The sequence below is a fragment of the Chiroxiphia lanceolata genome, chromosome 4 (genome assembly GCF_009829145.1).
Source record: "Chiroxiphia lanceolata isolate bChiLan1 chromosome 4, bChiLan1.pri, whole genome shotgun sequence".
NCBI lineage: Eukaryota > Metazoa > Chordata > Aves > Passeriformes > Pipridae > Chiroxiphia > Chiroxiphia lanceolata.
Window position 1 is genome coordinate 34,686,296 of NC_045640.1, and position 27,909 is coordinate 34,714,204.

At 37.2% G+C, this 27,909-nt stretch overlaps 1 protein-coding gene across 18 annotated transcripts in view; it reads right to left on the bottom strand.

Moving 5' to 3' along the window:
* TENM3 (teneurin transmembrane protein 3) overlaps nt 1–27,909 on the bottom strand; it is a 1,309,047-nt gene that overhangs the window by 73,030 nt on the left and 1,208,108 nt on the right. For all 18 annotated transcript variants that reach the window (XM_032684675.1, XM_032684682.1, XM_032684680.1 and 15 more), the window contains 7 exons: nt 23,517–23,639; nt 18,739–18,953; nt 12,049–12,259; nt 11,458–11,559; nt 11,118–11,312; nt 9,586–9,786; nt 6,533–6,718 (listed from right to left, as the gene is read on the bottom strand). In XM_032684675.1, coding sequence (XP_032540566.1) covers nt 6,533–6,718; nt 9,586–9,786; nt 11,118–11,312; nt 11,458–11,559; nt 12,049–12,259; nt 18,739–18,953; nt 23,517–23,639 — 1,233 coding nt within the window. The remainder of the gene's footprint in view (nt 1–6,532; nt 6,719–9,585; nt 9,787–11,117; nt 11,313–11,457; nt 11,560–12,048; nt 12,260–18,738; nt 18,954–23,516; nt 23,640–27,909) is intronic.

Below are 27,909 nucleotides of genomic sequence, written 5' to 3' on the forward strand. Positions count from 1 at the left end.
TCCCACCTGCAATGTAGTCAGGTGTTTTGAAAGTAGGATTTCATTGTCAATACTGTGGTGAACTAATTGATATTGGATAGAATTAATTTTGAATATTTGGCTGATTTAATCTATAAAAGACTGTTTGAATGTCAAAGGTCATACCTCCACTCAGATATAATCTTACTTTTAAGATGAAATTTGTACTCAGGTATAAATCCATGAACTCATAACTAAAGAAAAACATAAATTTAGGAATTTTGATAATTACACAACATATTCATACAGCAGAAATTATTCCAATTTAAGGGACAAAAATTTCCTTCTAATCAAAATTCTAAAATTTCAAAAGAATCTTAAAATTTATGAAGAATTCCCATGAATGCATTAAGGTACATTAAATATGTGACACATTAAACCACTATGAAATGTAAATACTGTCAGAAATTTCAACTCCAGAGAAAAGTAAACTATACTTGGCAACTAGCATCAACACTAAAATGACGGTGGTGATTGTAACACTGGTTATCCATGCTGCTCTCCCGCTAACATGCAGATGCGGAGAAGACAGATCAAGTCCTCAAACTGGTCCATGACTTACTCTGTCAAGACCAGGTGTCAAAAATGTATAGTGCAATGACATATAGCCATATCAATTTTCCTAGAAGCACTTTGTTTAATTAGCTGGAGGAACACATTTGTCTTTACTTGCTCTCTGATCCATAAAGAGATAAAGTGTCATTTCCCTGCAGTCATATTTGACATCTGTATTATAAGGAGCCCTAAGCTAAACACATGAAGAGAACAGGTGCAGACCATATAACTTACTGGAGTAGATGATGTCTTAGCATTCCTCAGCACTAGCTGTATTTCTGTACTTATGCTGGTCACAGAGAAAACCAGCACAGAGATGCCTTCGTGCACGTCCCTAGTCAGAAAACCACTTTAAGCAGTCACCAGAACAGTGTCTGTGCTAATGGAAACACACTAAGCACACATGTGCTCTACATGTTATTTTTTTCTTAATTCTGAATATCGAAACCAGATGACTTTCCTGTTTTTCTGGCTAAAATAGCTGAAACTAGAAACTTCTTGCTGAAGAAAACTTTTTTTTTTTGTTTGACTGGTTTGAATGGCACGCTACTGTCTTTTCATGAAAAGAAAAGGGTTAAAATAAATACTTTGCTGTCCCTTGCTATTTTTTTTCCTCGGCAAAATTTTAGGGGAAATTGTTAGAATATAAACCAATTAGATCCCGATTCTCACTGGAATATAAACACAGGCTGCACACTTACTTCTCAGTGGACCACCACTGGATTTGATTTTCAGTTCTGTATACCAGGTAAAGTAGCCTCATGCAGCACTCAGAAGTAGCACGGAAGTACCATGATGCTAACTTTAGCCCTCCTGAGGGATTAATATGAATGCTTAATGACATTAATCCACATGTACCTCATTTATGTTTAACGATATGCTTTCCATGCACACATATTTAAATATTAATTTTGGATTGAAAGATAATCGTTCAACATGATAACAATTAAACAGCTGTAACCTGTCTTGTGTTAAGTAATGGAGCTGCAGGCAAGCTTTATAAACAGATGGTCTTACCCACCCATGCTTAATGTTAAAGACTTTTAAAAAAGAGGTGTTGACAATTCTGAACAAGAAGGCATAGTTTTAATGCAAATTGGCCGATTTGCAATTTAGATTACGCTAAAACTAATTTAGTCTATAGAAAAAATTAAGCTGCATTGTAAACCTGAGATATTACACAGCACATGGATACAGGAGGTTCCCCACCAACATAATTATTTACTAATTTCATTCAGCTAACAGAGTTTAATGGAAAAGCAGCTGGAAAAGTATTCATATTTATGGGCTCCCTATGACAGTTACTTAATATACTCATGGTCCATGACAGTTATCTCACAAAAAATAATAGACTTTCTGAAACAGTATCTGTTCTAATCTCACAAAACAACTACTCAGACAGGAGAGGGTCACTGAACTCATTGCAAGCCAGGACACAAAGGAAACAAAAACATACTTTAGTACAACTATGTTATGAAAACTTAATTACAGAGCAAATTTTCATCCAGGCTATCACCTGGGCACCAGCTGTGCATGCATGGTCTTGTATCACACTGAAATGCAGACTGAGCTTCAAAAAAATAATATGGATGTTCACCTCAGACCCAAGAATGTCACTTCCAGACGAAATAAACAATTGACAGGTGATTTTCCATTGTTTTGCAGCAGACTGTTGATTTAATCTGTTCTCATGGGGATGAAAACATTCTCAAGGAAATGGTAAAACATTACATTACAACATTTTAGCAGGGCCCGTTGTGACCGGACAAGGGGTAATGGCTTTAAACTAAAAGAGGGTAGATTCAAACTAGATTTAAGGAAGAAGTTTTGCTCAGTGAGGATGGTGAAACACTGGAACAAGTGAGAGGTGGTGAATACCCAGAAAGGTGGTGAATGCCCATTCCTGGAAACATTCAAGGCCAGGCTGGATGAGGCACTGAGCAACTAAATCTATTTGAAGATGTCCCTGCTTACTGCAGGGGGAGTTGATCTCTAAAGGTCCCTTCCAACCCACACTATTCTATGATCCTATGATTTTATGATTACAGTTCTCAGGAGGGAAAAGATGTTAAGCAAATGAGGTGCCTTAAATTGTTTAGAATGTGAAATATACATAGACAGTGTTTAGTTCAAACCTGTAAGATGTTAAACAATACCACCAGGTCTTGAGTTTTGTTAATTCTCATTAGATTCTTTTTATCAAAATACTGAGCACACACTTATCTGATGAAGATCTTTGATATAAATATGTAGAAGTATGTGTTCAGAGCAAAGGGAATGACTCACAAGTGTGGCTGACATCAAGTGTGGTATTAAGTTGGAGCTACCCTGTGCCAAAGATGCGTCATGGAACAGTGGATATCAGCAACACACATTAGGTTTACTGCATTAGTCAAATCAATCTTCCCCACCTTACTATACACATTGCTTCAAAAAAATAAAAAAATCCCCACTTTATTTAGTCTATTATGCTCTCTATCACAAATCAAAATATATAAAATACATATGTATATTATTTTGCGAATCCAGTCTTCTTCAGCTTTATGGAAACGCTGAGATTTAACCCAGGTAAGCAGATGTCTAAATTTTTTTCTGAACAAAAAAAGCAAATCTTTGCAATCACCTATGATTTCGCTTCCCAACATTCTGAAGTTTTGAAATAAAAAAACCCAACACAACAAAAGGTATCTGGGAGCTGAGAGCAATCAGAATTTCCTTTGGCTAAATTCCATTTGAATATTTTGAAATATATATAAAAATCAACATAACTCAAAAAGCAATCAAGGTTTAAAGGATATTAGAGAGAAATAAAACTGAGGACTACCTTGTTTTAATTAAGGAGATAGGTTTGTTTTTTCCTTCATTCTACCTTGGAACACATCAACTTACAACAGTTAACCAGTGGGTTAACTGAAAATGAGACTGGACAGATAGTCAGTATTTAGAAATATATAAAAATCATTAGCTGAGATGCAAAAATTTTTTTACCATTTTAAACAGCATTCATGCTTCACAAAAATAACATAAACTCTTTGAACAAAAGAGTTATGGATTTAGATGATTCAGTATACATTCCAGTTAGCGCCCCCATGAGTAATACATACATATCTATCCCATTCTTCACATCCACCTAGAGATCTGGAGGTCTATTCCTTTCCCAAAAAGTGAATACAGTCAATTGCCTTTAAGATTTGCAACTTCTTTGGAATATTCCTTTCCCAAAGAAGTTGTAAATTTTGGCTGTTGCCCTTCACAGGCTTCCAGCTAATAGCTGCAACAAAGAAACACATTTGCATTTCTAAAGTACTTCACAGTACGGCAGCTAAATTGTTAATGACTTTCAGAAATAAGGAGAGTGCAATTGTTTATTTTTAGACATATAAAGGCAGAATGAGCAGGAGTCTTTCATATGCATAACACAAATTATGTAAAGATTCTGCCACTAAGTCAAGAGTTGTAAGTGGCATAAAATGCCTGGGTTACAAATGGAGGGTGACCATAAGAAACTGGTTTGCATAGAAAAACATTCTGAAGTCCCTTGTGTTCTGAAATTTACTGCTCAGAAAGAACTATTACCTACTGTAGGGCAGGTGAGAGAAAAGCAATTTGACTCTTCATCTTCCAAGCTGAGGAGGCAGCAATTTTTACCCCACAAAGAGTAAGTACTCTTGGAAATGAGCAATAAAATAACCTGGCTTCTCTGTAACACTGGGCTCCTGAAAAAAAACAGCTCTAAAAAAATAAATATAACAGCAGGCTAGAGCTTGTACTTCCTTACTTGTATTGGAGGCTGTAAGGGCAATAATAACAAATCAAACTATCTTAACAGCAGCAGCCACAAAGTAAACACCCATTTAAAGAATAAACAGGTGGGAAGACAGACCTGCTTGCCCAGTGCTGAGGAAAAACTTGTTTGTGCTTAATATGTTGGAAAAATTGTTCAAGAGCAGTTCATCCGTATATAACTACAACCCTTGAAATGCTGCCAAGGTCAGTGAGACCAACAGCAGAGCAATCTGCTGAGTAATTGCTCCTTGGCAAGTTAAAGCAGTCAAGGGAAAGGCTTTATCCTACTTCTAAATATTTGCTTTCTTTTACTGTTCAGAAAGCAGTTCTCTCCCCACCTCTCTACTCTCTTTGTCAGCATGTTTTCTGGAATCCTCAAAAACGTTAACCCTATTGATTCTCCCCGTGATTCTGCAGATGCACCTTGATTCGTGCTCTTCCCTATGTCTGAGCAGTCTCATTAGTAAATAATAATAGTAATAAAAAAAAAAATCAATTGTGATTGCTGTAAAAAATCATTTACAAGTCAATCTTACTACTTTCACACCTGATTCCCTTCTACAAAACAAAACCTTGCCTCATCTTCCTGCTGCAATGATGTGGTTATCAGTTAATATAGTTGTAACAGGCCCTCGATTTCCCTGCCCTCAAAGCTCCCACCACTGCCTCTCATGAACACCAAGCACAGCAAACCCACCCACCTCTTAGTCAGGGCTATAAAAGAGCCGGGAACGCAGCTTGGGTTTTACTATTTTCAAAATACTCGTGCCCCAGTGATGGCTTAGCTATGCTAACACATTCAGAATTAGAGTCCTTCCAAAACTTCCATGAAAGTTAAGATGCTCCAGCCTCTTTTTAGCTTGTGCTAAAAGCAAATCATTCCATATTCACATCTATCAGCTCCACTGCTTTTAGACCTACCATCCTATCCTGTTGCTTCAGCTACATCACCTCTTTTAACTGTCTTTCCTCCATGTCTCCAAACATAAAACTGTGATTTTTAACTGAATTTTTTTTTGACTCTTCAGATTGTTCGTGATTTCCTCATCACTCAGTGTTACACTTGCCTTTGTCTGACCTGTGGCTACCTCTTTTGTTGCCTGTTCAATCCACCTCTAAGTGCTTAGCCATGATGTTTCTCATACTTGGGAGATGTGTCCCATAAATACTTCAGTCACACTGTTACTCGTGTCTCAGCCTTTGATAAGCTTTTTGCTCCCCACTCACCTAAGTACAAACTAGACATCTCTTGCATGTAAACCACTGCCAGTTCCTTTGCCTGTGCTTCCTACCTGTTACCATGCAATAGTTACAGACCTGCAGTGTTTTGTACAAAGGGGAATTAGTGTGGAAGGGAATTTCTTAGCACCACAGCTCCACTTTTTCTTAGTCTTCTTATTTACATGCATAATTTCTCATGCCAGCTCACTGTCAAAGCCTGCATAGTGGAGAGGGATATCCTACTGTATAATGGACATACGGACTGCAAATAACTGAGTACAGAAAGCTCCATTGATAAGGCACAGTAACTTCCAAAGTTTTTCAGGCACTAGAACTAACTTGGTTACAGAAACACAGAAGCTGTAATAAGGATGGCTTCTTCTCAATCAGCTGTATTAAACTGCTGTTACATTATTAACATGTAATAAATTTGAGAGCATTCTAAGATAGAACACTATGTTGACAGGAAGATAATTTTGGGCAGCTATATCACATTTGTTATATGGTGGAAGCAACATTTTTGCATAGGCAAGTCACTTTATAGAACTTCTTCTCCTTAAAAGAAAAAAAAAAGAAAGAAAAACAATAGGAAGCTTCATTTCCAAAAGACATAAAGCTATCACATAAAAACAGAAAAGCACAAATCAAGTAATATATTTACATTTTAAAATAAAAGTAATTCCCTCCTCACCAAAAGGCAGTTAAAGGGAAAAGATTGAAAAGGAAATTCTTCCACCTTGTTTTCATAGCACACTAGGTACAAAGAACTCATGAGCCATTATATAACCATTTCCTTTCTTAAAATATCAACTCCTTTCCACAGACTGACATGTGCTAATATTCTGTTTGAAGAAACATTCTTCAAAGTAATGCACTTCTTAATCAGACGTGGCCAGCAGGGCTGGCTGTTTGAATTTTGCAGCGAAGACAGGGTAAAGCATAGCCAGCCTACCAATGGTACAGTGCTCTCCGTTCCATCCCTGGCTACATTCACACTTCCCGTCTTTGCAGGTGCCATGCTCCGCGCAGCGGGGGTGGCAGGCTCTCTGGTTGCAGGCTGCGCCCGTCCAGCCCTCCTCGCAGCGACACGTGCCACCCATGCACACGCCGTGCGTGCCGCAGTCCACGGGACAGATTTCTGCATTTGAGAGGAGGGAGGGGGAGAAAAGGGGGCAGAGAGCACAGGGGAGAGAGAGGGTATATATTAATTAGCATTGCTACATTTTAATTCAACATGCGAAGAATAAAAAAGGCAAAATATTTGAAAGTTAAATCAAAGGAATTTACTGTGAAAGACATTTTTATGTAAGACCCAACAGAACAGAGTACAGTTTTATCTCTTTGCTCATGGTCACTTAGCCAGCATACTTTAGTGATGCTTAAGCATTCACAGCTCTTTTGCTATCTCTGAGTAATTTTCAATCATGTTTTTTGTGATCACATATATCTTAAGAATAACCGTTTTTATCTTAGATTACATGGCACTTAGACCTAGCCAAACTTACACTGTACTCACGGTGACTAAATGTAACATATACCTAGATCATTGTGTGTTGTGAGTGAAAATCTAATATGATGAAGTTAATTTTAACAAGGTTTCCTCTCCATACCCTTCTCCCTGTTTTCTTTGGAAGTTAAAATGTGCCATTTCTGACACATTTTTTCATTATAAAGAATCAGCCTTAGTGAGACAAATTATTACTATGCTGACACACTGACATATCTGTTAAATATAAAAGATGATTCTCTTTTACTTTCAGTAAATTTGTATCAGTGACAGCTATGAACAGTCTGGTTTAAATAATAGTTTGTTAAAAAAAAATAAATCAACATACAGCAATTTAACTTGTCATTTACATATAGTAACAGGATCTTGTATCTGATAGAATAATTGAAAAATATATTAACAGCCAAAGGTAGTCAGAGCCCAAACAACGCATATTAAGTCTCAGCTAATACAAGATGATAATTTAGACTGCTAGATTTTGCATTTACAGTTTTGGTTCATTTAGTCAGATTCCAGCAAACTTTACTTCTGCTAAGCAAACAACAGAAAACCAAGAGGAGATACAATACAGCCTAAGGGACTTCTTTAATTTCTTGGCATACAGCTGGTTGTAGCCATGTACTGGTTCACAGAAGTGCTGTATTTAGTTTTTGTTTTCTTGTAAAAGACAACAGGTAACTTAGGAATAAAAGATTAAAACTATATTTAACAGCAAAAGAAAATTTCAGCAGTGCAGGAAAGGTTTCTAGCTTCCCAATCAACAGTGTTTTTCTTCCGGCTGTCTCAAAGTGCTGTGGAACATTAAACAGTAACACGGAGCTGCGATATTTCCTGTAAGAAACAGCCCAAAACCTCTGTGGAGAAAGACAGCTGTGATTTCCCCCTCCCCTTTTTTTGCCCCCTATATAGCGTTTTAGATCTACTTTGAATTAAATTTTTGATTAAGAGATGCAAGATGGTTTGGTTAACTTTGGGAGGCACAAAACGTCAACGCAGCTCCAAGACAGAAAGGTTTATTTCTTTTCAATCTAATCAATTTTTCATTAGGGTGAAGGTGTTTATCAGCTTTTAGCACACTAGCTTTGAGCAAGATGCATCAATCTTTGTAATGAATTTATTAATTAGAGCTAATTTAATTGAAGTGGAATTGAAGGGCTAATTAACGGACAAACTGCTGATGAAGATAGAGGAAAGCTCTGCTGATTTCAAACCTATAAAACTCTCTGATGGAAATAACTCATTCTTTTCTTCATGGAACAACTTAACAACATGTTTATGGGCAACATTTACTTTTTTAGTGTACTACTCTGAAGGTCGTTTTGCACAGCTTCTGCAAATAATCTGCGCACAGTTTTACAAAACTCTTTTTTGAGTCTGAAATACTTGAAATATTTGAGATTAGAAACATTTTATGTTATTTTAATGACAAATCATTCCTTGAAACATAAGTAAAAGATGAAGCATAGTTGGTCATCAAAAAAAAGTGTAGAGAACATTGTGTCAATAAATAGGGGATCCATGTTTTGTCTGAGAAGTAGGAAGGGTCTCTCATAAATAGTCAGTTTTAGTGCCAGAAACGCTCAGAGAAGAATTTTTTCTTCTAAACAAATTTTGCAGAAGACAACATTTTCTTCTGTCACTTTTTCTTGAATGTTTGGAACTCTGTCCTATCACTCTTGTATGCATAAAACATAATGGAGTATCACAGATCCTGGTCAGGAAGTACATTTGTTTTAAAAAGATGGTTCCTCATGAAAAAGTTATATTTATTCATAAGCTGGCATAAACCCAGCTAGCCCATGTGTTCAGTTTTCATTAACAAAATGTCTGAGTTCTTAGGTGAACTGGTTTAGACAAATATATGTCTCACAGTTAGACATGATTTGTTTTTTTGATATGTGGCTACCAAACAAGATCCTAAAAAATCATATTTGTCAAAAAGCTGCTGTCATACTTTATAAATATTTAGATTTTGCTCTCTGTGCTACTACCTCTAGTTTTCTCCTTTTGTTTCTAAGCTCAGATTAATAAGTTCAGTTTCATATTTCAAGAAATCCCTCTATTCTTCACTCCTACCAACTCCTTCCACCCTGGCAGCTTGTACCCTGCCTTGAAAGCTGTTTAAGATTCATTCTTGCATTCCCTTTGCCTTCAAACTTGAATGCTGTCTGTTTTGCAAGAGATTTTTAAAATGTGACTGTCTCTGGTTTCACAAGTGTAGTTTCAAGTTTCTAAACAGATGTATGAGGTAAGATCATACAGAATACCTGAAGTTACCAAGTGAATGCAGCTAAAAGATACAAACAAATACATTGATTTTCAAATCCTTCAAACTCATCAATTATTTTGAACCTTTGAATCAATTCACAGTTCATGCTGAAGTCAACTCCAAGACATCAATCAGCTCAGCAGGTCAGGCCTTTACAAAATACTGTCATTAAAATGCTCCTATTTAAGGTAAGAACATTTTACAAAATGCCAGTGCTTTGAACTCTTACCATTGGAGCAATCTGGACCTGTCCAGTTGGGGTCGCAGGTGCAGGTACCACTCTCTTGAAGGTAGGTGCCATGACCAGAGCACTGGTCAGAGCACATTGTCTTCAGGATTTCACAGTTGTTGCCACCCCAGCCTGGGTTGCAGTGGCACTCGCCGTGGATGCACATGCCGTGGCTGGAGCAGGCTGGGTCCAAGCAATCCGCTGTAGGGAGATGAGAAAGGTCAGTTTAAACCTGTCATTCCTGACAACAGTAATCAACTCCTAGATGCTCATGGCACTTTTGGGCTTAATTCATATTTAAGACCTTACGAAATAGGTAGCATTGCATTCATCTTAAAAGTAAACATTAGTAAGTTGACGCTGAGAAGTTCACCTTTCTTTCATCACAATGAGTGAGGAAAAGACAGAGTGAACCAAGGTATCTCAATGCCAGTCTCCCTTCTCTGGTTACAAGTTAAATCACTCTTTGTCATCACTACTTGCATAGCTGCAATTTTCCTTGTAAGAACACCTTTTTTCCACATCACTTTCTGATACTATGAAATCTGTGCATGCACATAACTGTTATCAAGACAATTACAGGTTACCACTGAGTTAACGGAGAATCTTTCAAGGTTTGCTAATTTTTCTCAATAACAAGAAGATTGGCTTTGAGTCTCGGGCAACTGATCTTGATTCTGCCTAATCACAGTGTAACAAGTGTTGGGATTCCCTGCAGCACTCCGTATGAAGTGACCCCATCCACCACTATACAGTTTTGACAGCTGTACAGGACCCTCAACTTGTCTCAGAAATGAATGAGTTGCATCCTGTCTATCTGTCTTAATTCACTTTAATGTGCCTTAGATGACGAGATTTAATTTAGCAATTTGACTCAATAAAATGTTACACTTCTAGGGTCAATGGTCTGAAAATTTAATTCCAGAGACTTAATTGCATTACTTTGTACATGGAGATCAATAAAATCAATTTGATTGAGGAAGAAAATGGCACTTTTTACTTCCTAAAAAAGCAGAATGGAAAACGAACTGCATTTTGCTGCACACCAGAACCAATATTATTATGCACATCTCTGGAATACAAAAATGATGCATCATTTTTCACTCTGATGCACTTGAATCAGCACTTTCCACAATGTGGTCAGTGGAAAAGATCACTAACAAATGCAATACATTAGCGATTCACTCTATACTGTGAAAATTCATTAAGTATTCCTACATCTGTATTTTGGGTGCTTTCTTCTTAGCTGAACTCAGCCAGAAAAAAAATAAAAATACTGGCAAGCAAAAAGATAATGCATGTTACTCAGAATTTTCCCACTGCTTACTTGAGAATAAATAAGGCATAATAATTATGTAGAATTCAGAGATACTAGTGATTCCCAAACTTGATTTGTAGTATTCTAAAATGATTTTTGAAGAAACATGGTTAGTGCATAAGATCTAGATCTAGAAAAATTGATAGAGTTGGATGTGTGAGCTGTAAACCTGACCAACAACAGCCGATGCTGGTGTAAATATATCCTAATTTACCTTCTTCACAGTTTTCTCCTTTATACCCAGAGTTGCAGGCACAAGAGCCCATGATGCAAATGCCCCGGCCCCCACACTGGGGATCGATGCACTGACTTGTAGGTACATCACACTCAGTGCCCTTCCAGCCACTGTAACACAGGCAGCGTCCTTTGGAGTACTGCCCATTGCCACTGCACAGCACTGGGCAGGCTGCTGTGAAACAAAACATAGCAGAAAAATTAAAACCAAGGTCTTCATCAAAGCTTTATAAAGAAGAACATGTAAAAAGTTGCTTTTCTGATCTATTTGTCTTCATGCTCACTGAGACTGACTCGAGAAAAGCATTGGGTTGATTTACCTCTCGAACAATCAGGGCCCAAAAACCCAGGAAAACAATGGCAGGATCCAGAAACACATTCACCATTACCATGGCAATTTCGGGGGCATTCCACCACAGACTCTAAAGGGAAAAAGAGAAGGATAATTTACAAATGCCCACTGCATGAAGTACTTATCATGTGAACCACTACTATCTGACAGCGTGCTCTTGCTACAAGAAGTGTTTATGTTTGGTTTGTTTGAAGAGCACAAATAGCTGTGATCTTCTATGGCTGATGCCTCTAATATCTTAGGACATTATATTCCAACGAAAAGGCTAAAATTATAATGGTAAAACTGTATGAGCTCCATACTTAAAATCTGCGCCCCGTGTCATACTTCAAAACAATGTCCTTTCAAGCATCATTTTATTAGAAGGCACACCCCTTATGCTTTATACGAAGAAATTAAAATATACACTCTGTGTTTTATTCTGAGCAGCAAAGGAAGCACTGTGAATGGAAAATCCCTGAAAAAAAAAGATCATTTAACTATGAAAACTTATTTATCTATTTTAAAAAAACCTGACCAGTAACTAGCATTTGGTAAGAGCTTTAAAGATTATGCTTACCTATAATTATGGTATTAAAGGACACCTGCTCTGCATTTTTCCCATCATTGTAAAAGGCCAGGTGCCAGATGCCAGAATCCAAATACTGGATAAAACCTGCCTCGTGGAGACTGACAGACCTCGTCTGCCGCCCCGCTCGCTCTGACTCCAGCAGGTTGCGTTGCTCCCTTGCGATCAGCCGGCTGCCATCCAGGAGCTCCACAAAGTCGTACTGCAAATAGAAACAGACAGGAACTTGACAAAGTCATGGGATGACCCATGGCATTGTCAGCTTCCCCACAACACCCTGACAACATGCTTGTATTTTGACCGAGAGTTTCCTTTTGGAGCAGGGAAGCGGGAGCTGAAACCAAACCTTGCTTCTTTCTTTGCCCCTTGTGAAGCATTCAAACAAAATTACCAACTAGTTCTCATGCTTATTAGAGTGGCTTTTTCAGTGACAAGTGGCCAATGAACCTATTACATACATTGGGGGAAGAAAACATTAGTTGAAATGAGTCTTCAGTCATGACTGCCACCTGAATTACAGGTGAGACCTAACTTTCCAACTGCGTTATACGTGTATGGGTTAATAGTAATATCCAACACTAATAATCTACTTTTCTTCATTTAGTTTCAGATGAAGGATTAAACTGCTCAATCCCCCTTTTTCACAGTGTAGAATTGTGGAGGAAGGAAACCAAGAGCTTTACGTTGCATTGCAGAAGCTCAAAAGAGGAGATGGAAAGCAGAAAACATTGCAACTGTTGAAAATGACAAACTGACAAAAACCTATGGTACCTTCAGTCAATGGACAGCACATACTGCATTTTTAACAATCATCAGTGGGGCTTTGAAAAATGTAGTGGCATCTCAGCTGATACAACAAGCAAACTCGCAACACAAGGTTTGATGCACGTTAACCTTAACTAAGGCTAATGGGACCTGGAGGGATAAAACTGCTCCAGGCCCTACACTTATTTACACTATCTAGAGTCTGTTCTCATGGCTTGAAAGTTGTCCTCTGCCTCTTTTGCATGTAAAGATCAATATGTATAGAGTAAAATTAAACAGGTAGGAAAATTAAAGAGCATTCTTGCTTGTGGTAGAGGGTGTCCGCTTTTCCTGCCAAGACTATTCAAAGTTTCCTTTTACTGTGACACATGTTTATTGTATGAAGTGAACTGTAACACATAAACCTTCAATCTTCCCACACGTTGGAGATCTTTCTCAAATGGAATTACATCCAGGGCCTATTAAAGTAAAGGCCAGCATATGAAACCACTGATTCAGCTGAGCTGGGATAAGATCAGTTACCAGGACCAGATAATCAGTGATTTTACACCCTGACTTGTGACCTTCAGAAACTGTTCCCAGGACAAAGGAAAATACCCTTTGTCCTGGAACGAGGGTTTAAGTGCTTATGGTCCCTTCTTGAAATTGCAGGTCAAAATTCACTGCTATTCTAAGACTGTTCCTCCCTAGTATGTGAAGGAAATGCATTGTTAATACGCCTCCATCAACATCTGAGACACTTTCCCAGCTATGTCTGAACGAGCAGAATAGAATATAATGTGATTAGGATGCAGTATCTCAGTAGCTTTGTATGTGCTGCATCACATGAAAACGAATGCGATCGTTTTGGGAGAGCAACAATTATTCACAACCATTCAACATTCTCATTTGTCAGAGAATTAAATATTTATCTTATTTTGTGTGAGAGAGAAAAACAATTTTATGTTTTTTAACTCTCGCCTGACTCAAGAGCACTTCTCTCTGGTGGTTCTCACTAATATTTTAAAAAAGGGAAAGCTTGGGGAGCTCTGAGTTTATCAAGTCAATTACAGACATTAAGAGTGACTTTGCCATTTGCATATGGCAGGAGATCACTATTGCAGAAGGACAATTTCAGACTAAAACTGTATTTTTGATACAGAAACAAGTGGTTACACTACTAGATTGACTACTAATGGTTGGCTGACAAGCACAGTACAATTAATGATTTCATATTTGTAATGTAATAAGGACATATGTTGTTACCATAACACCATTTTAGACTACATTTCACAAGTCATACAGAAAGGAATTTACTGTTCATTCTGTCCCCCAGCAAAAAACAATAATAGATCTTAACTCTTTTAATATTTTTATATTTAGGACATAATAACAAAAACAGACTGGAAAAACAATTATCTTCATAAGCAAAACCATGCCAATTTAATTTTCCTCCTACTAGAATAAATTAGTTACCTTTATATTGAGCCTAAAGGTGCTGATTTGCCCTACCATTCCATACGGTTTTGCTTTAAACCAAAATCCCTTTTTTATTCTTAAAAGTCTCTTTAAATAAACATATTGATTCTCTGGCTGCAATGGAACTGACATTTTTAGAAAGTGTCACAAAGACTTTCAGGCTTGCATTGATTGGGTTTTGAATGGACAGCCACCGTCAATTATTTCTGGTTGATTTATTTATGATTCCCCAGAAAGAGAGAACTATGCATCTCAGATCAGTCTGTGACACACACATAGTAGCTGTGCTTGAGATTAATTTTGGCACCTAAAGAAAATACAGCAAGGCAACCAAAAATTCTTTCCTGATTACAATATATCGAACCCCTTCCTATATGCTGCATCCCTATTATTTTGTATTATGGGACAGAACAAGAGTTAAATTTGCTGCATTCTCTTATTACTTAATAATAAAGTGCTAAGCAACTGATAGGAATGTTTTATATACAATTCATCCTGTTCCAAGACAAGAGCATAAACTAAGATTTCTTGAGATCTCTCCCAACCTCATTTCTATCATACTTTTACTATGTCCCTTGCACTGGTAGGATAACTGTCATCAGAGGTTGCACGGTTATGGACAGGTATTGACTCCAGTTTCTTCTTACTCACTGTCAGGTTTTAATGGGGTACAAAAAAGAGGTAGATAAACAGGCAAAGGGTACAGGAGAGAAGTGGATGGTAAATGTAACAAGCAAGTTTCTTATTACAGTCAAAGGTGACAATGGAGAGAAGGCACACATTGGTAGAAACACCAAAGCAGAACGGAAGGAACTAAAGAAGATTGCAGTCTGTGGTTATGCATGTTGGGTATCACGGGCAAATTAGCAAAGATATTGGAGGGGGACAGGTGATAAGGCAACTTTACAAATGCTAGAAGAGTGCAGGTAATAATGAGTTTTTTCTTATTTAACAAAAGATCTGAAAATTCAAATACTGATGTTTGAGAGACAAGCAGCAATTGCCAATTTGCATAAATTCTGTTATTAGCACTTGTCACTCTGTGACTAGGAGATAAGCACAGATAGCATTCAAGAGATGCAGACATGAAGTGATGTATATGGGTAAGATCCTACTTTTCAAAGTCTGCATGAAACAACCCTAGCTTTACACATCCACATGGGACCTGAGCCAATTTTTATCATTTTGAGATGAGATCTTGGACCTATGGTAGACAGATTACAGAAATATCAGTTCTATAATTAAAAAAAAAAAAAGAAAGTAAAAAGCAGACATCATTAAGGCATTGTATGAAACTGTCATAGTTAAACACTTGTTATGTTCTGAGTTTTTCTGGTTTCCACACCTCAAAAAGGCTGCCTTAAAGCTGGAGAAAGTTCAGAAAAGGCCAAGGATGACCAAAGGATTGAAGCACCTTTAATAAAAATTATGAGAAAGCAGACCGGAAAAAATACAACTCATGACACTACTGATCTATAAAAAAAGGGTGGCATGGAGAAGAAATATGTGAGAAACTCTCCACTGCCTCTTCCAAAACACTAGCAACGCTGAGAGAAACAAAAAGTACCAGGAGGCTGTCTCAAAACACACTTAAGAGTACAGTGTGAGATGTGTAGTTAAGCCTTGCTGCAAATGTCACAGATACTAAAAGCTTCCATAGGTTCAAAGGTGACCACACAAACTCACTGAAAAAAATAAACTATCTAAGGTTGTAAAATACAAAGACAGCATCTTTGACTCAGCGAAGTCCTTCAGCCTTAAAACTCTGGAGGTCAAAAGCATATTGTGAGAAGAATAACTACGGTACTGTCATGCTGCTATATTAATCTCTACATAAGACCACCATCACAGACAGAATGCAGGGCTAGATAGGCCTTTGATCAAACTCAGCGTAGACATTCATGTGTTTTTGTACTATGTTCCTATGACATCTGGAGCCATATGAGTAAGGTGCCTTGCCTGATGGAAGGATGCAGTGAAGCCCAACATCAGTTGTTAGTCTGACCCTGCTAGCTATGCCTGGCTTGCAGTTAGGAACTTTTGTCAGTACAAGCCATAAGGGTTAAGGGAAATAAGAAAGCAGTAAATCGATTTACGCTTGCCGTCCCCTCAGTTTTCTGTTTCATTAGATGTCTTTTTGCCTAAATACATTATTTTGTTCATGTAAGCTACTTTGATATAAATACATATTTTATCAGTGCAAGTTGTGTCTTCATCAGACACAAGTCCTGTGTTATCCCTTTGTTGGAGAAAGGCCTAAACTGTTGAGAGATATTTTACTCCAATTTTTTGCCCCACGAACAGGAGCACAGTCACCAAAAAAACATAACCTTTCACTGAAACTGCCTTTTTAGGAGATTACATACGTGCTTTATCTCAGGTACTTAAGTAGACATCACTGGGTTCAAGGTCATATAAACATTCTGATAAACTTGCACCCTTGGGAATCTTCAGCAGCCCTGTAAGTTCACTAGGGCACTGATAAGTAAGCATGCCTAATTTTTCAATGTATCAAGTGTCAGTCAATGGTTTGTAAAAAATACTGTAATTATATACCAGGCAAAAATAGGACAAGAGAGCTTGACCTATATCCTGAGAACAATATATCCAAAATGTCACAGAAACTACAGTAGCAGAAAATACAGTAGCAGGATTTTCCTATGATTCTTTTTGTTGTATCATACTTAAACATTAATAAGAATCAGTAATCTGCATAACACAAGTGATGGTAAACAGATTTAGTAGTCTCCCTTTCTGTGTTTTTGGATAAAGGACACGTCTATTTAATTTTCACCCTTTTAAGAGGATAAGGAATCAAGTAAGGATCTTTTTTTTTATAGACCTGCCTACTTGCATGACTTCTCATATAAATGCACAATCCAGATCAGCTTCTTCAGTTTTATTCATTCTTGCCACACATGTATTCCCCTAACTCCTGTTATTATTTTTATCATTGAGATGGCATTTGTATTCCAAACCCCTATTTCCAATGGCTGATAACTTTCTGAATCAATTTTCTTTACACTAGACTTTCTTATGCTTGTTGTCTGCCTGAGGGTAGGTGTTCATACGTGAAGGTCTGAAGAAAATCCACTTAATCATTTTTATGAGGATCAAATTTTTAAGTAAACGTAACTGTACTTTCTGCATTCAGTGAAGTGTTTGTAATTTAATGGAAACTAAACTAAAAAATAAAGTTAATGTAACATTCTGTGATTTTAGCTGCGTTGCTGACCCTTCCTCTGTGGTTTGATACTGTTAAATAAGTGTAATAATTACATATATTTCTATGTTCTGCATCTTTTAAAAAATATGCTTGAAGAAAAAACCAAAATAAATTTAAATAGCACAGTAGCATGAAAACCAAAATTAAAAAAAATATGGGATTGCATTAAAATATATTAATTTTGCAGTTATGGATCTGCTGTTGCAACTGTGTATCAGGCATAATCAGCCAAGCTTCGATCCAATGATACCATTAGGTTGCTATACTTAGATTTGTGTCCAGGGCAAATCCATACACTTAAAATATAAATCAGTAAGATGTTGCTCCAAATGGAATAGAAGAGCATGAACTGAAATACCTTTTCAGGTGGAAAAACGGATCAGAGACAGGACATGGATAAATATTGCACTGAAAGAAATTTAAGCTTGGAGGGTCTTAAATCTTTAAAATAAAATATGAATAGAATTGATTCTAAAGTACCATCTCAGGCAATGATTCTCCCTTCTCCCAATCCAGAAGACTGTTCATTCTTTTACACTTTAACTTTTCTCTAACTGTGGATAAAGAGTGTTTCTTTGTTAGTAGGCAAAGGTGTGGCCACATGCAATAAAAAGTGCCATTTAAAACCTCTGAGGTGTGGAACAGAATAAATCCTCTGGGGCACTTAAGAACAAAGTTTCAAGACACCAGATGCCTAGTGAAGACTGTCACTTTTACAACCCTAGTTCACTGTATCTTTGTAGACATATATTACATATTTGGTCTTTTATGTATTTATTTAGTGAGACACCAAGCTGTAAATACTGTAGTATTTGCTTGTCTTCTTGTTTGGAAATTTCACTAATGTGCTGTTTCTCAAGCACTCTCAACCATGTGTGTGGCCATAGATGCTACATTAGTTTGCTTAGGTTTTTAAAGATATGTCTATGTACTACAGAAGGAAAAATGTACCCATAAACTGTGCATAAAACGACTCTGTATCTGAAGCATCATTATTGATTAGGCATTAGAACAGCTCATAAATAAGAACACCCTCCACCCCCATTTTGGATCCCAACACTTAGAGTATTGCAAATGTTCTGGACATCACATGAGATCAATAAAGTATAAAAAATAAAAATATAATCATGAAAATGGAAAAGTATGTAATTGAGAGAGAGGAAAAATATATAAAAGATAAAAGCTCACACTTTTCAATAATGTGTCCTACTTTTAAAGCAAGCAGTTCTCACCTGAGTGTGTGAAGGTGGTAAGCCTTTTCGACCATATACTCCAATCAATGCATCTTTCTGAAGGGATATATTGAATTTTAGGAATTGTGGCTGATCAATGAAGAGTTGTGATCTCCAAAAAATTCCAGGGGGAACTTCTTGTATTGCTCTTCGGCCTATATCAAGTTCTCCAGAATCTATAGTGTTGTTTTCTTGTGCAAATCCCCCTAATTTTCCTGACAGATTAGAATAATAAGGAGATAAAAAATTAGTGTTCCTTTCTGGCTTTCAATCATTCTTCATATAAACCTTCAAATCACCTCAGAAAAAATGTTACCTGACAATGTTTCCAGGAATTCTTTGATTTGGAATAAACAGGCAAAGATACCACAAATACCTACCAATTAAAAATGCTGTAGCATCCCTAAGGGTGAGCATTACGGGGACAGTTTAGGATCTACATTAAACTATTCTTTTTTTTTTCCCCCAGGTATTTTAACAGGAGTTTTCCAGAATAAAGTCTCACACTAAAAAAAAAATTAAGATAAAGGGAAATGCAGCATACAGATTTTAAGAATAATAGCTACATAAACATAAGCAGTCAAGAGAACTAATATACAATGTTTACCATATTAAATATCAGAGCATTTATACAATGCTACAAAATTGACAGCTCTACTTCCCTATTTTTTCGTTTTGTGTTCCTCCTCACAAAAGGCAATGTTTCTTGCTCCATTGCACCTATGTTCTTATGCCATAATGCCTACATTCTCTGCACTCCCTAGCCTTAGTCTCAGGCTTGTTATCACCTCCTTATCCACCTCCATATCCTTACTGTTTCCTGAACAATTTCTATACTAGCATGTCAATGGCTGGTACTTTCACTGCTTTTTATATTATGAATATGTATTTATCTTGCAGTCCAATCACTATGAGTAAGAACATAGCACTGAATGCATTAATGATTTTTCTCTATAAAGCATTTGTGCAACTATCAGTTAGGCTTAGGAGGTCAGGGATGATGACTTCAAAATGCCCAAAACAAGCAAAGAAGATGCTAACATGCAAAAGACACATGGTGTCAAATGCTAACACTGAAAAACTGGACTACTGGTTGTGGCATTGAAGAAGAGGGAAAATGAGTCATGAACTTTAGATACCCCCAACAAACTTTTTGTTCAAGTAGTTAGGTCCAGGAAACAGCAAAAAAAAAATTGTGGTTTTAGTTGTTAAAGTGTCTTCTATTTGCTAGATTTGTAGGAAACAGAATTACTATGAATGATGCACTTAATAAGTGTTTTGCACAAACCACCCAGCTTTAAAATGTGGGATAGTTTAGGTGAGTTTGCAGCAAGACTGTTTGAGGCCAAAAACTCAAGGTCTGATGTTCAGGAACTAACTCCAAGCTGTGGAGCTGGACATAGGCAGTCTTGTAAGTTTGTGCCAGGGTCAAAGCCTACTTCAACATGATGGAATCAATGCTGTCAAATACTGACTAAGATGCAAAGATGGGTGTAAGTACTTGCTTACCAATATATGTCAACTCTGGAGTAAGTAATGACATATTTAAGCAGATGGCACATCAAGGTGAGGCTTGAGTGAAGAAATATGAAGAAAAATAGTACTGCTGTTATAGTCTTAGAGTTTGCTGTGTTTTTACCGATTTACATTTTTTTTTCAGCAGCTAGCCTATTACAAAAATGGAACTAAATCCATCTGAATGTGATGCTGACTTGTTTGCATACAAGTGTTCTGAAGAACTGACAATACTGCCCTGTCTTTTATGTTCAAATTCTACATTATTCATCATTTGATGGAACAAACTGACACAACCTTTTTGCAAACATTTAGACTGTAAAAAAAATAGATTAAAATCTGAAATGCCAGGTGAGGTCACAGATTGATCCTCACCACTTTTTGTGCATCCAAAATGAACTGCGACTGCTGTTGAATTAAACAGGTACAGAAGCACTGCTGAGAGGCCTTAAGTGGGGGCTTGTATTATTATCATCAGAGCTGTGTCACAACGCATTGCAGTCACTGAAAATGTCTCACTGCATTGTCACACTGATCAGAGTTCTGCTGAGAAGAGTCAGTGAAATATCCAACCTTGCAGAAACCATTTTTTTATACTTTTAAGGATGAGTCTGATGCTTTTCTAACTTTGGACTTAACCTTTAATAATATCCATATGTTATTCTAGAAGATGGATCTGTACTCACTATTTCAGTTTATTTAAGCATTTGTTTTTTACCTCTTCCTTCAAATTTAAGCATATTGTATTGTATAAATTCACACACTGATGACTCGTAATCACTAAACAATAAACACTTGTTTGCAGTATTGATCTGCTGCTTCCCGTATCTCTACATTTCACATGAAAAACAACTGACCTGTACTACTGAAAACATGAAGTAGAGAGCTTAGGCAGTTGGAGTTTATCAAACGTTTTGACCAACTTGCCAGGAATGCCTATTATTGGGGTTCAAAACTTAGCAGATAATATTCCTATGGACTCCCATTTTTTTCACCAAAAAAGAGGTAGTTTTACCCTGTAGCCACATGCCCCTTTAGCACCCCACCACCTCTCTCAAAATAGTCGCTGTCTGTTTGCACTCCCAAGGTTAGGGCACTAATTATTCTTTGTTCCCTGTTGTATCTCAGTGAGCATAAGAAAGATCTTTGCAGTGTCATCATCGTATTTTCACTGTCTAAACAGTAAGAGTTCTTATGCACAGCTTTAATTCAAATCATGAAATATCATGTTCATTTACATTTACTCTGAGGGTGGTTGGAATTTCTCAAGTCTAAATCAGAGTATCAGGATATTACCAGGGCACTAAAAAGGGGTGGTACCAGAAGTTGTTCAGCTGCCAAAGTATTCAAATCAAGGCTTCACTGATTTGTCCTTACAGTTTTCAGTAACTGGTATGATAGCATGGGGCCCCCACTCCTTACATTTCACATCTAGTCATCACACTTTCCTGTCTGCCTAACCAGTCCTTCTTTTGTGGTTTAAAATGTGTATTCTCTGGTCTATCTGTTGTTTAGTATTGATGTATGCTGATAAATGACCACTTAACATATTCTGCAGAGGACAGCATTTTAACAGTGGATAGAATTAACCCTGTTCTCTTGCACAGTATTTAGGGACATAAGGAAGGAAAAATGGGATTTGATATACTTATTATTTCCTTTTATTTTGGAGGCAGTGTATAACTGGTTTTAGTTTGCAAAAAAATTTAAAAATTATCAAGGGAAAAAGAAAAATTAGTATTTATAAAATACTTTTTAAAATCAATATATTTTATATAAAAAAGTATACTGGCTATGGAGGGCAGAAGACAACAGGATAATGAGCTGTCACTGCAGCATCAGTATTCATTAACCATTAAGTAGCTTTTTGCTATTCATTCAAAACAAGAACACAGAAAGAGATAATGACTAACTTCAAGAAAAAAACAGTAGGATAAAGAAGCAAAAGAAGAAAAAGTCCTGCTGGAGAAGTTTCATAGGCTTATGAAGACGACAAAAAGAGCAAACTGAGCTGTATCTTTTCTTTAACTTGGAGCTGTGATAACTTGAAATATTTTCAAGATGTCAACTGCAGGCAGAGGCTTCCTCCTTCTCAGTGGTAAGGTCAGCTGTACCTTGTGAATGGGAAAATGGATTTTTGTGTAATGAAGCAAACACTGCATTCATCAACCATTTAAATCAAGTTTTCCATTCAAAACCTATTGATTTTGAAGCCTCTGTTAGCCAGAAGTGCACAAGCTCTTAAATGTTTTGAGAATCTTAAAGGGCAACATGGAAAAAGGTCGATAAAAAATAATCCCTTTATGTGGTTTGTATTTTAAAAGCTCCTACAACAAAATTAAGAAAGTTTTTTTTTCTTACTTTATAAATTGGTTGGATGATTCAGACTAAACATTACATGCTAGAGACTTTGAGAAAACAAATGAACATATTATACCTGACCTATTAAATTTCAGAGAGAAATTAAAAAAAAAAAAAAAAGGGAAGAAAACATCATCTTCTGTAGAGAAAAATCCAACCTATTCCATAGTGAGGACATCATGCCCTATGTAGCTCCTTGATCATGAGTTGCCTTCTAAACACAGCTAAGAGAGAAGCTTTGAAAATATGCAAAATCTTCCTGAAGTGCCTTTTCTGGAGTAAACTCTTCAGAAAAAGAATTATGACAGGGCATGGGGGTAACACACACAAACATAATGTTTTGCCTGAAAACTATACCGAGCTTGTTGGAACTCCCAGAGATTGAATCTTGGTATCAGGTCCCCCTTATGAAACAATATGACCTGTCACCTCGAGCTCCCTGGCTTTGTTGTGGCCCTTTCTACAACACAAGACCCCAGCCCTGCTGGCCTCTAAGGCGGGATGGTCCAAGCCAGGCTCAGCATCATCCTGCTATCTCTGAGGACCCCGCAACAACCATTGTGTTATCAAATATTTTAGAGTAAGCAGAAGTTCTGCTTCTCTGGATATCATGAGAGCTTTTCTATCCTCATCAAATATGACATGTAAATTCCTGTGAGAAATTTTGATTGACAGCTAGCTTTCCTAGCAACATCAACATTATTGCTCAGGATCCATGACCCCCTTCATGTGCTAGGTACGAGAAACTTGCGCTCCTGTTTATTGATTTAAAATTACTGTTACTTACAAATGAAATATACAGAGTTTTGGAGGAAAACTGTTAAAGTCTGGTGATATAAATAAGATAAAAAGGAAGGAAATATTCGGAAAGAAGGAAAAAGATTGGTGCTTGTTTCACTTACCATTTTCTCCAGCAGGTACTGTTACAGGATGTGTTGGCACAGTATCAGGAATCACTTTTCCATTCTCAAATGTATCATTTTCAGTTTGCTGCAACTGCCAGTTGAGGCCAAATAGATGCATTGCTGGTGGTAGAGGATACAGGTTATTTGATACTTTTAACCATGATGACAAATAGCACAAATAATGACTTTTCATGCTTTGCACTGGAATATCAACTCATACATTAAAAAATTAAATTACATGAACAAGCATTTGCAGACTAATAGTTCAACTTAGCAGTGGCACTAAGCAATTACTACCACTGTCCTTTAATGATACAGTGCTTTCGGTGAACGCAGTTGACAGAAAGCTCACCAGCCTCATTTTGAGCCTTTTACCGGTCCCAAATCAATGTTCAAAAGGATAGGCAGTAATTATGTTCTTTTCTCTTTTTTCATTTTTGATCATTCTGAAGAGACAAATCATTTAAATGAGCTCCTAAATGACCTACTAAAATAAATTATTTCCCCAGCAGACAGATCTGTCCTGGTTAGCTAGAAAGGAAAAAGAAAAAAACGCAGGAAGAAAGGAAGGAAGGTGCTATGGGTGTTGCAGGGCTTACCTAAACATGAACACTTCATGCTGTCAACAACACCCTCCACAACCTCCAGTTACATGCCCATTCCTCACATTAGTCTACAGAACAAGGCCAAGACCATGAGCAGAGCCAGACACTGGGGCACTTTGCTCTCATAATGATAGGCTAAGTTCCTGAACTACTTAATACCACACAATCACATTTATTAGAAAAGGTGAGATCATGTTAAAAAGTTTAGCTAAGTTAATTAGGAAAGACAGAGTCAACTTGCCATGGTGTTAGGGGGAATTTTAGGGACCTTGATATCAGCAGGGATTAAGGAATGAACCCCACATCTAAACTTTTAGAGCAAAAATATGAAAAAACAAATCACTTGAATGCTATATTGTGATACACACAATATATGCAATTTTCTGCTATCTGTGGATTATTTAATTCTCTTCCAATGTCTCTATAATACCACCAAAATAAATTTTATTGTAATTATTTTGCATTTGGTATAACGAGTTTGCTCATTCCATGACAGCAACTCTTTCAGTGCTAACAGGGAATAAAAACACACTGGAAAAAAATCTCTAATCATGTATTTTAACTATTAGTGCAAAATATAAGGAAGATAATTCACTGTACTTTGTTGCTTCTGCTCCTTCTGTCTCTGAAGCAGATCACTGCTATAGTAAATGTTATTAATTTCTTCTATCCAAATGACAAAAGATTCTTCTTCCCTTTTGGTTTCATCTCTGATCTTCTGATCTCTCTGTATTGACCATGGCAACTCCTACTTAAGATGAACAGGCATTAGTGGAAGTTTAATCAGGCAGACAGCAAAAACTGCAGAATTAAGATCCTGTCTGCTAGGTCTTTGCCTTAAACCCTCCCCCTTACCTTGAACAAAACAAAAAACCAGAATGCAACTAAAGACCTATTACTGAATACTTCAGAGACTGAAATCTGCACTACAGATGACATATTGTCTTTGTTCCGAGACTCTGACTCTACTATTACTCTTCCTTCTCAGACCTTAAACTGCCTGTCAAAGCCTGATAATGTAGAATGTTCCCTGACCCTAAAAACTTTTTTCTTTTTTCCCCTCTCATCTTTTTTTAAAACATAAATCTGACCGTCACCATTTTTGGCACATCACTAGAATTAGCCATTTTTATTTTCACCCTACCTCAGCTGAAATCTTTATTTATGAATCATCTAATCTTTATTTAAGAATCATCTAATGATTGTATTTGTTTTAACATATTTCAACAAAATCTCTAAGGTCAAACTCTACTATATGTTATGCTAGTTTGTTTTTCTTGCAGCAATGAAAGTCCACAAATAGCTAAGTATTTCATGATTTAAACCCAGTACATTTCTTATTTTCAGTCTGGAGGTCTAAATCACCTCTCTTAATTACGTTGTCTTCTTACTCCTTTTATTAATTCTTCAGAAGGAAGAAAAAGAAAGTGACATTAATTTTGTAGCTCTAGAAGTGCATCCCTTCTGAACACATGAGCTTAGAATGTCATTAACATCTGCTGGTACTAGGTACATGCCCTGTGCCTCTTCACAGTCCACTGGAAGATCAGAAGGGGAAGCTCCGAAATGACCTTTCAGTCATTCCCTCATAATTCAAAACAGCTGGAATTCGACATCTTCAAAGGCAAGGACTGTGGGATCTATATTGATTATATCTCATAGAACCATAGCTACTACAAGGTAAGTGACAATCACCTTTTCTTTGTGTTTTTACTGATTTGAGTCCTACTGTAGTTTACTGTCAAACATAGTGAGTATTAGCTGTGTCCCTCAAAAATACTATTCCTCTCTCAACTTCGACAATGAACTAGCAAAAAGTTCAATAAACAATGTTTAATAAAAATGAACAGATGGATATATGCATCTGTTTCACAGATTGTGAATAGAGGAATGTTTTCTAAGCAGACAAAAAATGTTGCTAGACAATTCCAATGACATCCTAAAACTTACAATGTGTACTACTACACTAAATAATTCAACTATCTGATCTCAGTGAGATAGTGCTATGGCATTTAGAGAATTCTCCTTTCAGTACAAACATATGAGAAAAACATGAAAGAAACACGCTTGTTGATAAAGTATCAAAACACAACACAGAATTTCTTTAGACATGGGGAACTTTAAGAACACGGGTAAATTGACTGATTAAGACAAATTCAGGCACTATTTTGTCAATCAGAATTGGTCTCTTCTTAGCCAGCCATCAATATAAAAGCAAACTTTAAGTCCTTATCAGTTTTATAAGGACAGCAAGGCCCCTGATAAAAATTCTTGATGTCACCATGAATCTGATAAGCAGCACTTGGTACTGGTATTGCAGCAGGGTGTCTGAGACTTTCAAGTCAAATGGTATGAACTAGTTCTGAATTTCCAAAGGGAGACTGATGCAGGCAGACTGCAGTGGTGTATGTTTGTTTGATTTCCTCTGATCTAGAAAAGGATGAAGGCTTTCTTCCACCTTTGGGATGGGGATGTAAGAGTTCAATCCCCTCCTCTGTTTCTATTGTGTTCAGAGAAATAGTAGGTTTATTCCTTTCTATAATGAATTTGATATATCAAGCAAAATTAAAGCAAAAGCACATGAAGCAAAATACATTTCTCTATTTCCTGCTGCTATTTTAATCCCAAATCTAATGTAAGACAGTTTCTTCATTTTTGGATTAAATATTGCCTGTCAGGTCTGGTTTATTCCCACTGAACTTGCATTTATTTGGTGTCAGAGAATGACCATGAAGTCAAGAGACCCTTCCTAGAGTTACTAATTCTCAGTCTGCCAAATCTATGAAGCTGCCAACACTGGAATGGCTTTCAATACTGGTATAACTTTGATGCCAGCAAGGACTTGTCTGAGAATGCCAGATGCCTCTAACCAGAAGGCATGCAGATGGTGATGGCTGTGGTCATGGATCACAACTACTCAATCCAAATAACCCACAGGTGCAAGCATGGATGAATTCTCAGGGGATGAGAGAAAAGACGGGTTATCACAATTCCAAATGTGCCCACAAACCCTAACAAAAGCCTCCTTTTACTTGAATCAAGACTGGGATGATTGTTCCCATTGTGGAACAGATGAACAGAAGAACAGATGATGATGCTGGATGTGCTGTAAAGAAGAAAATCTTCAAGGTGCAGGAGCAGGCTGTTCCCATGTGCCAAAAGATGAGCTGGTGGGGAAGAGGAAGGCCTGTATGAACAGAGAGCTTTAGATGGAACTCAGTGTGAAAAAGAGGGTTTATCGTCTCTGGAAAAAAGTGCAAGCATCTCAGGAAGACTAGAAGGATGTTCTGACACCATGCAGGGAGAAAATTTTAAGAGCCAAATCCCATCTAGAACTTAATCTGGCACTGCTGTAAAAGACGACAAAAACTGTTTTTACAAACACTCAGCAAAGAAAAGGAGTGCCAAGGAGAACCTCCATCCTTTGTTGGATAAACATAGTGACAAAAGACGAGGAAAAGGCTGAGGTAATTAATGCCTTCTTTGTCTCAGTCATTAATAACAAGTCCAGCTGTCATCAAGGTATCCAGCTTCCAGAGCTGGAAGACAGAGAAACAGAGTAGAATGAAGCTCCCATAATCCAAGGGGAAATGGTCAGTGACCTGCTATGCAACTTAGATACACACAAGTCCATAGGGCTCGATGGGATTCACCCAAGAGGACTGAGGGAGATGACAGAGGAGCTCTCCAAGCCACCTTTAATAATTTACCAGCAGTCCTGGTAAATCAGGGAGGTCCCAGGTGACTGGAAGTTGGCAAATTTGATGCCCATCTACAAGAGGGGT